The sequence below is a fragment of the Oryctolagus cuniculus genome, chromosome 5 (genome assembly GCF_964237555.1).
Source record: "Oryctolagus cuniculus chromosome 5, mOryCun1.1, whole genome shotgun sequence".
In the NCBI taxonomy this organism is placed as follows: domain Eukaryota; kingdom Metazoa; phylum Chordata; class Mammalia; order Lagomorpha; family Leporidae; genus Oryctolagus; species Oryctolagus cuniculus.
In genome coordinates, this window is record NC_091436.1 from 39658130 (window position 1) to 39674091 (window position 15962).

A 15962-nucleotide genomic window follows, 5' to 3' on the forward strand; every position below is an offset into this window, starting at 1 on the left:
TTGCGTCTTTGCTTTGAGGCCTTCAACTGACTGGATGAAGCTTATCACAATAAGCAGGATGATCTGTTTTGCTCAAGTCTGTAACAACTAGACTGGACATTACAACAACAACAATGGCTGGGAGCTGTAACCTAGCTATGCTGATGCACACAACTCACCATCACACCAGGGAAGTTCGGTGAGCTACAGTTCCCATGAAGGTTCCATGATTCCTTTAACCTGGAACAGGATTCCAGCTGATCCCTTAAGAACAATCTCCCTTTTCACTTTTTTCTTGAATTATTATTGAGTCGGTTATTTTCAATATTTGGTCACTTTCAACATCCTGGAAACTCTGGCAGCCTACCAGTTGGAAGTATTGGATAACATCCCTAAAGAGGTTTTAATTCACATAGAACATAAAGGAGAACATAAAGGAGAATATGAAAGAATGTACTTGTACATAATGGTCATCTGTTTTCATCCTTTCTGATTATATGCAATATATCACATCAATCTATCATGCAAAAATGCTTTTTTGATTTATTAGCTGACAATTCAATTAGATCTTCCCTCAATTTTATAAAAAGGAAAGAATTAGAAAGCACTGATTTGTAAAAAGATTCATTAGCAGTCTTTAGAGGATCATACTTTAATTTTTGAGGAAGCGTACCCAAATGGTACTAGCAAAGTTGATCTGATATCTGTTTTTGCTCAGAGACACATTGTTCAAATCATATTCTCAGAAGGCATTGGGGAAGTAGAAATGTTGTTAAATTTAATTCATGGAAAAAGTCTGCTTTATAATCTCATTAGCAAATCCAATGTTCTCTTTGTCAAACTAATCAGCCAAATCAGACATACTTTGTGTCAAAAAGTTGGACTCCATTTTCATTTCATTTTTTAGTTTGTGTAAGTATTTAATATGTGCTTTGAGAAATTTTATGAAAATTATTAAAAAGTTATTGAAATGTATAAGATAAACTGCTAAAATAATATAATTAAAATAAATAGATCAATACAGTTGTTTTCCAACTCTGTTTTAAGAGTTGGAAATAATAGGAAAATTACTAAGACTTTCTTATTATTTACATTTAATAATGCAACACAGTGTGATAGCTTAAAATTTGTTATTTTCAAAGTGAGAATTATAAGAAAATACACGGCATTCCTTCTTTCCTATGTGTCTATCTAAATAACTCTATTGGTTGCTGGTATTCTGTTTTAGAGAATCATAAAAAGGAATCTAATATAAAAGTCCAGGAAGTACCCTCAAGAAATTATGTAGAAGTCAAAATCAATTCCTCTCCTACATTTATTGAAACTGAAAGGCATATACAACTAAAAACTATTCAAGCACATAGCATATTTTATTTCTGGTTAATAGGATGTAGCAACATTTAAAGATGAAATAAAATGAAAATTGGCTGTACATAGACTACTTATAAATTTGACTTTTTTGAATAATGTGCATCTAATCTAATAATTCATGTAAAATTTGGGCTGTGGGTTTTTGTCTTGTGTAACATGAACAATGTCTTGGAAAACATTCTAGTTGAATTTTAAAAACTCATGTAGTATTTGGAGTTGTCAGAGATGCTTCCTTTTTCAAGTAATAATAAATCCTTAGGAAAATTCTGAGAGTACCATTTTCGTAATTCCGATTTCTTATCCCCAGTGCTTTCTTTGACCATAATCTAATTGCAGGATAGAACAAGTGAGCTCATAGGAGAACAACTGCTGTCTTCTCCAGTGTCTACATGCTACAACTTATCTGACTTTTGACCATGTAGACAAGGGTCAAAAGACCTCATTTATGATGCCATGCTTCGCTTTTCATAGACTCTTTTATATGGGGAGAGAAAAAAATAAGCTCTGTGTTGTTTATAGAGCTTTGGTAAATCATTAAAAGAGGCTTCCTTGAAACAAATAACAAAATTTTACATTCTTTAGGCACTCTGGAAGGTTTTCTGCCTTGGGGCATGCAGAGAGTATTGTAGGAAGTTTGTAGATGATGGAAGAATAGTTCTGTCTTTTATAAAGCAGGAGAGAGCTGCTGGGGAAGGGTAGTGGGTGGGAAGAAGGAAAAGCTAAATGATACCAAGGAATGACCTGATCTTTACACTGAGAACATGAAATTGATTTCCTTGCAATAGCAGATTATCCCAAAAAGTATTTGTGCACTGCCCAGGGGATGGGTATTCCAGGTGGAAGATCATTCTGCCAAGAAACTGACTGCTTTTTCATCTTCCTAGTTTCCAGCAGTTTATCATTGTAATTTCTCCATTTGCCTTTTTATTTTATGGTGAATTTTTGCCTTATAACACAAAATTAAAAAAAACATTAGTGGGGTTCTAGAGATAGGCAGATCTGTATGTATTCATTAGGCATTATTAGGTATGATGTGGAGACCCTGTACAAGAATGCTTTTTTAGTTAACCACCAAAGGCTTAAAAATGAATATTTGCAAGCAAGTTTTTTTTTCCTTTAGATCATAAATAATTCATCCTTGGAAAAAACTAAAAATGAGATGTAGATGTACAAATACTAGAATTTTTTAAGACTTATTTGATTGCAAATGTATCTCCCAGAAAAAAAAAAAAAGAAATGGATGTTCTCAGTTGTTTTTCGCAAAAAACATCTTCATCCTCAGTTTGTTTGGAGTTCCACAGCTGTTGTATGAAATTATACACTTCTGTTACCAAGTAGAATGAGACCCAACTTTTTGTAAATTAAAACTAAAGCTTTCGGATGTATTGTTTTGAAGGATGTTGGTAATTCAGTCATTTGGAACCTCATAAGATCCAGTTTATGTGTCCCTGTAATCAGTTTTCATTTATTTATATGTGAAACAGATGTTAAATTTGGAGTTGTACCTGCTACAAATATCAAAATCTGAGTGTTTTTCTGTTTTTGTACAGCTGATTTCTCGGATTGAAGATGGAGGCCTGGAAACAGAAGGCCTCTTGCGAGTCCCTGGAGCTGCCATCCGAATCAAAGTAACCTCTTGGTTCTTCTAGAATGAATTTTTATTGTTTAATTATACTTTTGCATTTTAAAAGCTAACTTGTCGTGCCCAGAGTGGTGACCTTGTGGATTAAGGCGCCACCTGCAATGCCAGCATCCCATATGGGTGCCGGTTTGAGTGCTGGCTACTGCGCTTTTGATCCAGCTCCCTGCTAATGCGCCTGAGAAAGCAGTGGAGGATGGCCCAAGTATGTGGGCCCTGCACCCACATAGGAGACCAGGAAGAAGCTCCTGGCTCCTGGCTTTGGCCTGGCCCAGCCTTGGTCCTTGTGGACCACCAGATAGAAGATCTCTCTACCTCTTTGTCTCTTTCTCCACCCCATAGTCCTCTTGTTAGGAAAGTAGATAAGATAAAATGAAATCCATCAACATTGTTTTGTATTTGGTTTTTCTACAGTCCCTTTTGTTGTTTTGTAGGTTCTGATGTTTTCAAAATCACCCTGTTCTCTATGATAAGGAGAGCATGATGAGTGCAATTAGAATAGGGGGTTCGATGGTAAATTTAGCTCGGTTGACTACTTGCAGCTCAGTTTTCTGTAAAAAAGGCAGGAACTTGGACTCTAGGAGGTGAACAGATGAGGGACTTTGACATGAGTCTCTGTATGTGATTAGCCTTAGTGACGGGGCAAACAGATTCTGTGGCAGCCACCTCCCTGATACTCACAGGTCTGTGTCTTGTCACACCCAGTGTAGCACACGTCTGGCGAGGGATTGCCATACTTCCCAAATGGAGCACTGCGCTTGCTTTCTGGTTGTCTCATTCTCTCCCTTCTGAGTGGCGTTTCTGTCCCACTCTGCAAGGCGACTTTGCATCGTGCTCCGGGATCGTGCGGCTTTCGTGCTCGCGCGAATAAAGCTTCCGATGTATGTGCAGTAAAGATGGTTTCTCTGAAGATGATGCGATTTCCAGGGGACTCTTACTATGAGTTGAGCTCCGTCTGAGAAAGGTATTTAGGGAAAGTGGATGGTTAGCAGTCATTACATGACTACCTTCCAAATTCAGCTTAGCTCTGAACTGAGATAACACAAATAACTGCCCATATGCAATCTAGTTTTCCTGAACTTGAAAATAGGATCTAAGGAAGAGATCTTCCCCATTCATTTCCTTAAGGCCTGCACTAGATGACAGTCGTTGCTGGATCAGGACCGATTCTCGGGGGGTGTGGGGCAGACTTTCCTGTGACGCCGGAGCTGGGCTGCAGCTGAGATGGGTGTTGCTGTTCACGCATTCTACAGTCTGCATCACCTGCTTATTTTAAAAGTTTCCTCAACTGAGGATGTGAGTTCCAGCCTACTTGGCTCTTAGGACTTGGTGATCTCGTTTTCATAGGATGCAAGTAATCTGATACACTCTGCTCCCAGATTTCATCCTGTGTCCCCTGGGTTTGGTGTCTGGTGCTTAGAGGTCCCTGAAACTGTTGGTGTGTGCGTGAGCTGGTTAACTTGCCATTGTCTCAGCCTACGGCAAGTTCACGGCTAATCCATCATGGACATCGTAGGTGATGCTGAGATAAGTGCTGTTTCCCCTGGAAACAGGCGAGATGGCTTCCTATCACCCTTGTCCGCCAGACTGGAACTTCTCAAGCCACTGTTCAGAGCGCCCAGGCCTTTGCTAGCAGAGTGTCATGGCCAACTCCCATGAGTCAAAAACAGGTCTATGGCAGTGCAGAATAGTGAAGAGAATGTGGATTTTACTTTGTGGCGTGGAGGCTGGGAGAAGGACAAGTTCAACTCAATGTAATTTTTAAGAAGCCCAATTAAGCAGATTCAGCTGGCTCAACTCTTCGACCTAGCCTGGTGTCGTGCACCGAATTATGCAGCAGCTGCTCCGTTATAAATAATTTAAAGATAATATGCAAAAATCTCATTTGTCTCTTTTCTCCCCTGCCCCATCGAATTCCTCCTCTATCTCCCTCTTTCTTCCCTTCCCTTCCTCTCCCTCCCATCTTCTCTCTCCCTTCCTTCTCTCCTCCCCTCTGATTCTGTCTCTCCCCCACCTCATCTTCAGCCTCCCCCTCCTCCTCTCTCCCTTCACTTCCTTTTATCCCTTCTTCCCCAGTCCCCCCTGACCCCCCACCTCTCTCTCTGTCTTCCTCACTTCCAATGTCACATATTTGCTTCCGAAATAACTGGGGCAGGGGAAGGAGGCTTGGGCTTGTGTTGTGAAGAGGAGATGTGATAAATTCACCGCACTGGCAAAACAAAGAGCACCCCTTAGCAGAATGGCTTCAGATAATAGAAGGAAGTGACATGCTAACATGATACGATTGATGTCACAGTGAAGGAGCACACAGAAAATAGTAATTATGAAGCGAAATTGATTTATCAGTATTAATTTGCAGGGCAAATGCCATAGGGCCCTTGAGGTAAAGGCGCTCAGTGTTTCTAATTCTCCATGGACGCTGACTGTGTTCTGCAGCCGGTAGCAGGAAGGTAATGCACTGAAGATGGGGATGTTGATACATTTTCATGACTCAGAGAATTTGGTTTTGCATCTCCCAGAGGTGACTAATCATAGGTAGTTTTCTGCTCTAGGCTCACAGATGGATTATGTATTTGATTATATATAATGCTTCTAAATACTCTAAAGCATAGTTTTTTTTTTTTATAAAATCTTTTGTTATTTATTTATTTGAAAGAAAAATGATAAGGGAGAGACAGAGAGAAAGTGATCCTTGATCTGTTGGCTCACTTCCCAGATGTCCACAAGAGTCAGGGCTGGGCCAAGCTGAATTCAGGTGGCAGGAACTCCATTGGATTCCCTTGTGTGTGGCAGGGAAACGAGCCCTTGGGCCATCCTCCGCTGCCTTTCAGATGCATTAGCAGGAAGCTGGATTGGAAGCAGTGACAGGACTGGTTCTAATGCAGGTGTCCCAAGTGGTAGTTCAACCCCCTGCCCGCAATGCCTGTGCCAGAATTATTTTTGATGTTTTTTCTTATTAATGAAGCCTTCTGGAATCTACTTGAAGCCCCGAGTATAAAGAACATTTTAAGCATTCTTTTAATGAATCCTGTACTACTTAAGAGTTGTTGAGTGTACATGAAAAAATATAAATTTTAAAAATGTTGTGGCTTTAGGTAGACCATTTCCTTGGCAAAATCCACTCAGGGTGGGGCGGTAGTTTTTTCTGAGTAACAGAGAAGCCCTGACTTTTGGTACTTTGTATGTCTTTTCTAAAGAACAGAATTCTTGTGAAGTGGAAATTATATCATACTCTTAAGCAGGGAAAAAAAATGTACTTGTTTTTTTTTTTCTTTTCTCCTTGTGCCTTTCAGAATCTCTGCCAAGAACTAGAAGCAAAGTTTTATGAAGGGACTTTTAATTGGGAAAGTGTCAAACAGCACGATGCGGCCAGCTTGCTAAAGCTCTTTATCCGGGAGCTGCCCCAGCCATTGCTCAGTGTAGAGTATCTCAAAGCCTTTCAGGCTGTTCAGAGTAAGTACCACCCTTGGAAGCAGTCCTTGTGCTGATGCCGTCCATGCTATTTGTTTTAATCACATTTGTCATCCCAAAGACTATCACCGATATTTAGATAGCCATATGGACTCACTGATGCCAATGAGCGCTCACCGCCATGCCTTGTTTCCTTGTCTCATAAATTTACATCTCTGAGTAAACAGATACCAGAATGTTCTCTTTGGGTCCAGACTGATTGCACAATGTTTAAGGTGTACGGTATATTTTTTTTTTAGAGTTAAAAATCTGGAAACTTCACTTTTCTCTTACAGTAGAGTAACTCATATACGATCCCTGCTACATTTTCCTTGCCAAGCGTTAAAAGCAACACTTGTAGGAGGAGCTATGGAGGAACAGTTACCATAAAAGCAAGAGACGTGCTGGAGTCTGCAAGCATTTCCTAAAAATTAAATTCTGCAGTTGTCACACAGAGACAGAACAAAGCTGCCTTGTTGGTGGCCAGCCACAAACTTCTGATGTGTTGCCTTTTTACAATCTTAGGCCAGTCTCAAATTAGCATCTCTAATGGTTCTTGATACCTTTTCCAGTGAGCTTCTAAGGTTTATGTACTGGCATAATTATCCCGTTTTACTCCTAGAGACCATAAAGGAGAATGCCGTCACCACATTCAAGTAACCATATCTTTAATTTCCAAACTGGGACTCTTTGAGTGTGAAAAGGAGACACTATTAATAATTGCCGTGAGCTACAGTGTCAACCAGCACTGTTCCAGGCTATTAAAGCATGCAATATTGAGATGATTTCATGAGTCATCTCATATCATAACATTTCTTCAGAATTTCTAGAAGCGATGTGACTGAAATTATCTGCTGCTTAAAGTATTTTTTTCTTAGCAGATTTTTTTCTTTAAACAGAAGAAATCATCTTCTGTTTAAAATACTTTTAATGATTAAATTGTGCTATTTTGCATACATTTCCTGGATATGGATTGAGGAACCAAATTTATTGCTGGAAAAGAAATGCTGGAATGATTTCGAATATCTCTGAGTACTACTTAAATTGAGTAAGGGCCACTGAAAATTATAGTATCATTGAAAGCAACACATCTCCTAGACTAATTAAACCACTTGGTTTTCTGATTCATTCCACAAACATTTATTGAACACCTATTGTATTCTGGGCTCTGTTGTACATATTGTTGTTGGAATGAATGGAGTCCTACCATGAGTTGTTCAATACCATTAAATGCAAGAAACTTCACTGTTAGAGATGCACCCTGTTACCATGTCATGGAGGGTCCAATCTTCTAGGTCTTTCTATTGGGTAATAGTTGTCACGCAGACGTTAAAATGATTTCCAAAGCGCTGTGTTGTGTGTCTGCAAACATAAGGCTGCACATCATACGATCACAGTTGGAGGCAAGCATTCCGAGACGGAGGAAGCCAGAACAGCAGCTGCTTCTCCTGATTTCCCACAAACACACTCACAACGAGGCATGCTGCGCAGTCACTTTTTCTTACATTTCACAGTAATGTTTATGTCAAATAACTTCTTTTCTTCAAATAATGGGGGGGGGGGGGGCAAGGAAAGGACCGTGTTCAATGAAGAAAAGTTCAGATTGATTTACTCTGTCACAGATCTGCCCTCAAGGAAGCAACAGCTGCAGGCGTTGAACCTCCTTGTCATCCTCCTGCCCGATGCAAACAGGGACACACTCAAGGTCAGTGGGGCCAATTGACATTAAATATCCCTTAGAGCTAAGCATGGGAATTTTTCATTGTTTGTGGCAAAACAATATGGTGTTTATTTTGAAATGGTAATAAAATCTATAAAGGAAAGGCCTCTTTTTAAGGCCAGATGGTGACAGAAAGTCTTTAACTCTCTATTAATCAATGATGTTGCTGTGATATTAATATTATTAGGTTTTGTTTTGCTGCTTTCTATATTTTAATTTTCACTGTAACATTTCTCCTACCAAAACAGATGATTGAGGTACATTGGTTAATTGAGATGTGAGTACTTTTTAAAAATTTTTCATTTCCAAATTTTATTTGAGGTGAAAAATAAATGTTTACAATGAAAATCTTAAAGCTTGCCCTATAAAAGGCACTGCTCCTAAAGATGTTGCATTTTATAATTTCAAGTAGTAGATCTTAAATGAGTTGTAGTGGTGATTTGAAACTTTTGTTAGCCAAAACATAGACCAACAAAATTCTAGTTATTTCTCTAAGAGTTTCTCAGTATTGATCAACATTGCAGATGATATTGATCTTATGTTTGTATGACTGAATGCTGTTTTATTATACATGTTTTCAGAGGCTTTTGTAAGCAGTGGATTGATTGACACTGATTTACTTTCCCTAAAGGCAAAAGATGATAGAGTCATTATAACAGGTTTCATAACAAAGTTTTATAAAAGAAAAATGGGGGATTTAGAAGAAGTATTTACCTTAGTTTTCCACTATCATAAAAAATTGTTTTACGTAAGTAGGATAGTACCATAGCTTTACCATCTGCATTTCTTTTTAAATTAAAGTACTATGTCAATTAAACAAAACTAAACATTAATAAATATTAGGTAACTTTCCCCATAATTCATTAAATTCCTTGAACTGTAACTACATGAGTGATAGTTCTTTAATGTCTACTGAATGAACGTTAATCCTCAACTTTTCTTGCTGAACCAGCTTATAAGGATTACTGGAGGGGAAACATTATATCCACCATGGGAGAATGTCCAAAGAGTTAGTTCCTCTACTAAGTTTAAAAAAAAAAATAACTTTCTGCTTCACTGATTGTCAAATGAATAACTCAGGAGGCAACATTAGTTTTTGTTTCAATTTGTCTTTGAGCTGGAGCCAACTCCAGAAAGGACAACATTTAATACATTGTGTGATGAGGCATCTGTGTAAGGTGTACAGGCCATGGCTCAATGGCCCAGGACAAAGAGGGACTGATTTCTGGTGTGTCCTCTGCTTGCCAGCCATGCCCTGGACATGGGGCATCAACTGCCCAGGAAGAGGAAGGAGCATATTTTTCTCACTCACATCAATGTGCTTGTTTGAATGAGCCAGTATAGGATGGCAGTTGAAAGCCACATGGTTTATGTCAAATACACCTATGTTCAGATGAGTTCACATGGCTGAGGGAGGAAACATTTAAGTCTATTACAATCACTATTGGCTAAGACTATAAGACTGCTCTAGAACTCATCTTTGGACTTTTTCTTCATAGTCTCAGGCATATTCTTTAAAAAAAAAATCTGTTTAGAAGATATTTTTGAAAATTTAGGGTTATTTTGATTTTTTGCATATGGGTTTACTGGAAGCATAATTTCATATTTAAGGAGGAAAATGATTTTGGATATGCAAACAAGTCATTTCACTTATTTGCTTAAGCTTTAGTAACTTAATTATATAGCTTTGATGAAGGTTTCAAACAAGAATTCTAGTAATAGAAGCATTGTAGTGAATTTGCCACATGTGCAAAGGAATCAACAATAACTTTAGTTCTGTAGAAAAAATGGGAAAATGCATCACAGTATGAGTTCAGGGGGCCTAAAGCAAAGCTACCCAGCTTCTGCAGCACTGTGCCCCTCCTTCAGCTGTCATGTAGGGGAACAGAATCATTGCATAGAGAAGAGTTCTGCCCACAGCGCGATTGGGAGGCACCATGTTCATGCCCGTTCCTGGTGTAGCGTGTCTCTTTGCTAGCTACTTGGGCAGAGTGATTTGTTGCCTGGGATGACTGTGCCATGTGGACAAATGAGCAGCCCCCCTACCCCCACTTTGACTTGCCCGAGCAGGGAAGACTGACTAGAACAGATCCAGAGGCGATCCATGTTAACGTCATGGTTGACCTTCATCCTTTCTGTGGTTGTAATGAGTAGGTTATTTGCATTCCCTCAATCTTGCAGGCTCATTTTACAAATGACATTTTCAAGAGCAGACATATAAGAGGAGTTACTCTAAGATCATTCACAGCAAATAAGTAACTGTGCTGGCACTCCAACTTGAGTTTTCAGTGAGTCCACTGATGCTCATACATACCAGGCTGGGGATAAAGTAAATAGTTTGGTAAAAAGAGGCACTTCTGCCAGTTCGGCTGAAGAGAAAATACTGCAATTCTTCCAGCAAGGGCTAGGCTAATATCTCATTAATTTTATGTTTACTTTCTCTGTGTCTAGTACCCTGATAGTAATACTTTGAATAACCTACTGCATATGCACACTGCAATTAAAATAGTTTATTACCTAATCTCTTTAATTTATGCTTGTAACGAAAGAGATACCCTGGTCCCTGAACAATTATTCTGGTCTCTGTGGAGCAAAATTAAATATTTTTTCTAAACGTCACCAATTAATCTTTTGTCCTCATTTGAGAACGTGCTGTTGCTATATAAACTTATGCTTGAATTACAATTTAACTTTCTCAACACTGGACCAGAAATTGCATGTATAAATCTCACTGGTAGATGCGAAGGCTCTGGCTTGAGTTTGCTTCACATGTTGGAGGTCTGTACAGCAGCTGAACTTGACTAAAGATCAGCATCTTGGTGCTTCGAGGATTTTTTTTTCTCTCCCGGAAATCCTGCAAAAGACAGACACTGGTTGTTGTTGTTCTGTTTCTGCTTTTCCATGTCAGTGTAGTCTATTCGACCTCTTCAGGTCGGGATTTTAGGCTAAACGTGGAAACAAGATACCATGAGTCGTTAAGATTTCAGAAATAAAAAAAAAGACACCTGCAATTAAATTCCCCCTCCACCATTTGCTGGATGGACGGTCTCCATGAACTGATTTACATTCTCTAAAACTTGTTTTCCTCCCCTATAAAATGGGGCTAATTACAGTTATTATCTATCTCATTGCAAGAATTACCTATCTCCAGTAAGGAGATACAGTGACATGATGGGTCACACTGCCTCGCCAACAGAGAACACTGGGTACCTGGGCAGTGATTGGTACTAATACTGTAGAGCAAAATAATTGAAGAAAGCAAGGGAATACTTTGTCATCTGAAGTCCTCTCAGAGCAGGGTGACCTGAGCTGCTTGTGGCTCCAAGGCTAGGCTCAGAGGATGGCTTCTGCTGTATGTGTTGTAATTGGGCAGTATCAAGCTGACTGTAACCTAGCTTGCTCTTGTAAGAAGTTCCTTTTCATTTGTCCTGTCATTTAGTTTCAAAAAACTCTGATCCTCATTTTTTTGTAGGTGCTATGTCCACCAGCTAATGAATGCCTTAAAGCAAATGAAACTGAGGGTGAATGAGCCTTTTTAAGAGATTCGCATTTTAATCTCTAAAAGGACAGGACTTTCCAAAACAAGCGAATGTTTCTATGACATTTGAAATTCCTTTCCAGTGGTCCTTGGTTTCGGGAGGTCAGAGAAGTCACGTGTTCCTTCTCCTCTCCCTGCTCCCTGTTGCTGCGTCTGTTTCCAGTGCCGTCATCCTTCGTAGCAGCAATGTGCCATCTCAAAGGATCAACCAAATGGGGATTCTTTGATGGATGTGGCCAGCTCCCTGGGTTTATGCACAACTTACTCGTTAAAGGACATAAAAACCCTGTAGGTTGCATGCTCTTATCTCTTCATGTATGAGACAAATCTCAAAGAATCATCTCTATTGCAGGGCCTGCTTGAATTTCTCCAAAGAGTCGTAGATAACAAGGAGAAGAATAAGATGACAGTCATGAATGTAGCTATGGTCATGGCCCCAAATCTCTTTATGTGTCATGCGTTGGGTTTGAAGCCCAGTGAACAGCGAGAATTTGTAATGGCAGCTGGGACAGCGAATGTCATGCACTTATTGATTAAGTATCAGAAACTTCTGTGGACAGTAAGTATATGTTTTTAAGCTCTGTTAATGGCCATGTAATTTCCTGTCATGATTGCATATAGCAGTTTTGAAGATAATTTTATAAAGGTGATATAGAAAGTGTGCTTTATTCTTAATGGTTAAAAGATTGTATTGTATCTTTGTCACCAGCTTTACAGAAAATTTTGAGTACAGAAAGTATTGAAGGTGTTCTATTCACCTACGTGAGGGGGGCTCTCTGATTTCTATTTTTTTTATGTCTTACTCAGTTTTTAATGTCTATTTCAAGTTTTTTATTTTCATTGACTTGAGAGAGAAAGAGAGAGAGAGGTGTTTCATCTGCTGGTTCATTTTCCAAATGCTTGCAACAACCAGGTCTGGACCAAGCTAAAACCAAGAACCTAGAACTCCATCTGTGTCTCATGCTTGGGAGAAAGGGGCCCAAGCCCTGGGGCCATCATCTGTTGTCTCTCAGGGTGCTTTCACAGGAAGCTGAATTGGAAGCAGAGTGGCCAGCAGTAGAGCCAGCACCCTGATATGGGATGCTGCATCCAAATACCCCCTGCGAATTTCTTTTTTTTTTTTTTTTAAGATTTATTTTATTTACTTGAAAGAGTTACAGAGAGAGGTAGAGACAGAGAGAGAGAGGTCTCCTATCCGCCAGTCCACTCCCCAGATGGCCACAATGGCTGGAGCTGCGCCGATCTGAAGCCAAGAGTCAGGAGCTTCTTCTGGGTCTCCCACGTGGGTACAGGGGCCCAAGGACTTGGGGCCATCCTCTACTGCTCTCCCAGGCCACAGCAGAGAGCTGGATCAGAAGAGGAGCAGCTGGGACTAGAACCAGTACCCACATGGGATGCTGGCACCTCAGGCCAGGGCCTTAACCTGCTGTGCCACAGCATTGGCCTCTGCCCTACAAATTTCTATTTTAAAATCAAGAAATTATACCAAGAAAACATTCCCTTTAGCAATCACTTCTTCTTTATTCTGCCTGATCGCCCTTCTCCCAGTATGGAGCCTGTCGTCTTTCCATCTTGATCTCAGAGCACTCAGTTACTTCTCCTCGAGTTTTACTTAAGGATGTTGAATTCTGATTGCAGAGGATGTCCCTGTGTTATCCTTAGTCTGAATGGAGGCTTTGTTTTGCTTTGCTTTTTATTTTATTTGAAAGGTCAAAACACAAAGAGAAAGAAAAAAAATTGGGGAGGAGAGAGAGAGAGATCAGTCTTCCATTTACTGGTTCGCTCCCCACATGCCTGCATCAGTCAAGCCCATGCTGGCCCAGGCTAGGCCAGCGCCAAGAAGCCCAGAACCCAGTGTAGATCTCCCATGAAGAAACAAGAAAGCCAAAACCCAAGCACTGGAGCCACCGCCTGCTACCTCCTGGGCTGCTCTTCAGCAGGAAGGCAGACTTGAACCTATCACTCCAGTGTGGGGTGTGGTGTCCTAAGCAGACTCTTAGCCATTATTCCAAATACTTACCCCTGAGCTTGTGTTTTGACAGAGAATCAGGACAACATGGTGATGAACAGAGAAACTTAGTTGAGTAAGGCCCCACTTTCCAGTGAAATTGATAAGTTTTGAGAGAGGTATTATATATGCAATTGGGACAAAAGTACTGAAGAACTTCCAAGTAAAGTCGTGATGTTGAATATTTCACTCTTACTCCAGGGATGATATCTAGATTCTGAAATCTCTTTAAAATTTTTTTAAAAATATCTTTTAAAGTTAATCAAATTATTTTTAATTGAAGATTTGTTTTTATTTAGTTGAAAGGCAAATTTACAGAGAGAGAGCGAGCTAGGTCTTCCATCTGCTGGTTTACTCCCCAAATGGGCGTATAGGCCAGGACTGGGCCAGGCTGAAGCCAGGAGCTACTTCCAGGGCTCCCATGTGGGTGCAGGAGCCTGAGTACCTGGGCCATCTTCTACTGGTTTCCCAGGCCCGTTTTCCGAGAACTGGACTGGAAGTGGAGCAGCTGGGATTGAACATCCTCTATGAACCCATAGAGGATGCCAGCATTGCAGGCGGTGGCTTTACCCACTGTGCCACAACACTGGCTGTGAATTCTTTGGGGGCCAAAAAATGTTGTATAAAAGGCATCTCATCTAAATGCGTTTAAATGTAACTATTTTTTTAAAGTTAATGTTCATTTGTTAAATCTCAAGTTTTAAAAAGCCAACATTGTTACATGGTTACCGTTTGATAACTTCAAGTCTTTGGTTCTTGCTAATGTGGTTTCTGAGGGTAAGCTTTCCCTGGCTTATTGCTGTTGGCTCTAGTTAATCGGTGAGTTTTTCTTTCTCTGGTTGAGCGGCCCAGCTGGCCGTGGGGCAGGGGCCGTGGAGAGGTAGCTGCTACAGAGGCGAACCGCCCCAGTGGCGGCCTCCATTGCTGCTCACCTCAGGGAGCCCCCGGTGTTGATGCTCTTGGCACGGGCGATGGCTGCTACGTCCTTGAACTTCACAAACCTCTTTTGGAGCCTTACACAATGGGTGGTAAATTACATTGTGCGGGTGCTGTGTACACCTGGTACGTGGATAATACCCTGCACTTTCTTTTCACAGATTTAATGAATCATGCATGGAAAGTGGCATAGTCTTATCAAAAAGGCAAAAGCTTACTTCTCATGAGATTTAAGAATTAAAGAGAATACTTTCTCCAGCTCAAACTGGTGCCGTATCTCTTGTCCTTCCCACATGTGATTTCTTTCCTCTGCAGATTCCCAAGTTTATTGTCAACCAAGTGAGGAAGCAAAACACTGAAAACCACAAAAAGGATAAAAAAGCCATGAAGAAATTGCTGAAGAAAATGGCTTATGATCGAGAAAAATATGAAAAGCAAGAGAAGAATACAAATGATGTAAGAAAATTTGTAAGATGTGGATTTCAGTGAATGTTTAAACCCAAAAAAGGGGACATGCTCTCACATTTACTAGGCCACAATTCTCGTTACTCCTTGTCCATGATCAATACAATTACTCAGATGTTGGTAACTTGGCAAGCGGATTGTTAATATGGAGCAAAAGAAACCAAACTGGAACACACACACACACACACACACACACACACACACACGACTGCTTTCTAGTTGCCCATTGAGTATATGATGGACAATGAATAAAGAATCCACTACATAAACCATTGATCCTTTTTCCTAAAATTTTTCATGAGTACAATGGGGAAAAATAATCCAGAGAGCTAATAGGTTAATGTTTGCATTGTGCATAGGTTCATTCTTGGACCTTGATAAGTATTTGAAATTCCTGTATTTGATGAGAAGAATTTGGAGAATTATAGTCAAAGCAAATTAAAGTGTTTCCAGAAATTACCATTTAAATATCAGTATTTCCAAGCTACTGTGAGAATATCTTAAGAATTAGGTGCACGTGAATGGAATATCCATGAAAATACGTTGAGGGGGTGAGTTATCAAAGCTCCAGAGTAGTAAGATCTTGAAATGAACGGGTTTCTATTGTTCTGTGTAAGTGAATATAGCCCAACCACTGCAGTTGAGGTTGTCCAGTTACATGCTGCCATCTTGTGGAATCATGTGAAAATGCAATTGTCAGCCTTTGTGTGATTTTTCTGCTGTGGCCTATTTAGGGATCCAATAGTTCTTTCTCTTGAAATTTTTTTTCCTTCTAAATTAGTTTATAGTTCTCATTCTTTAAAATATCACTTAGAATTGTAAAATTTTAAGACCAATATTAAGTGTCTTTAAAAAC

The 15962-nt window shown here is 39.9% G+C and overlaps 1 protein-coding gene across 4 annotated transcripts in view; it reads left to right on the top strand.

Moving 5' to 3' along the window:
• The window catches only part of ARHGAP18 (Rho GTPase activating protein 18), a 189855-nt gene that overhangs the window by 150538 nt on the left and 23355 nt on the right, over positions 1 to 15962 (top strand). For all 4 annotated transcript variants that reach the window (XM_070073608.1, XM_002714727.5, XM_070073610.1 and 1 more), the window contains exons 8-12: positions 2901 to 2978; positions 6283 to 6442; positions 8062 to 8144; positions 12050 to 12256; positions 14957 to 15097. In XM_070073608.1, coding sequence (XP_069929709.1) covers positions 2901 to 2978; positions 6283 to 6442; positions 8062 to 8144; positions 12050 to 12256; positions 14957 to 15097 — 669 coding nt within the window. The remainder of the gene's footprint in view (positions 1 to 2900; positions 2979 to 6282; positions 6443 to 8061; positions 8145 to 12049; positions 12257 to 14956; positions 15098 to 15962) is intronic.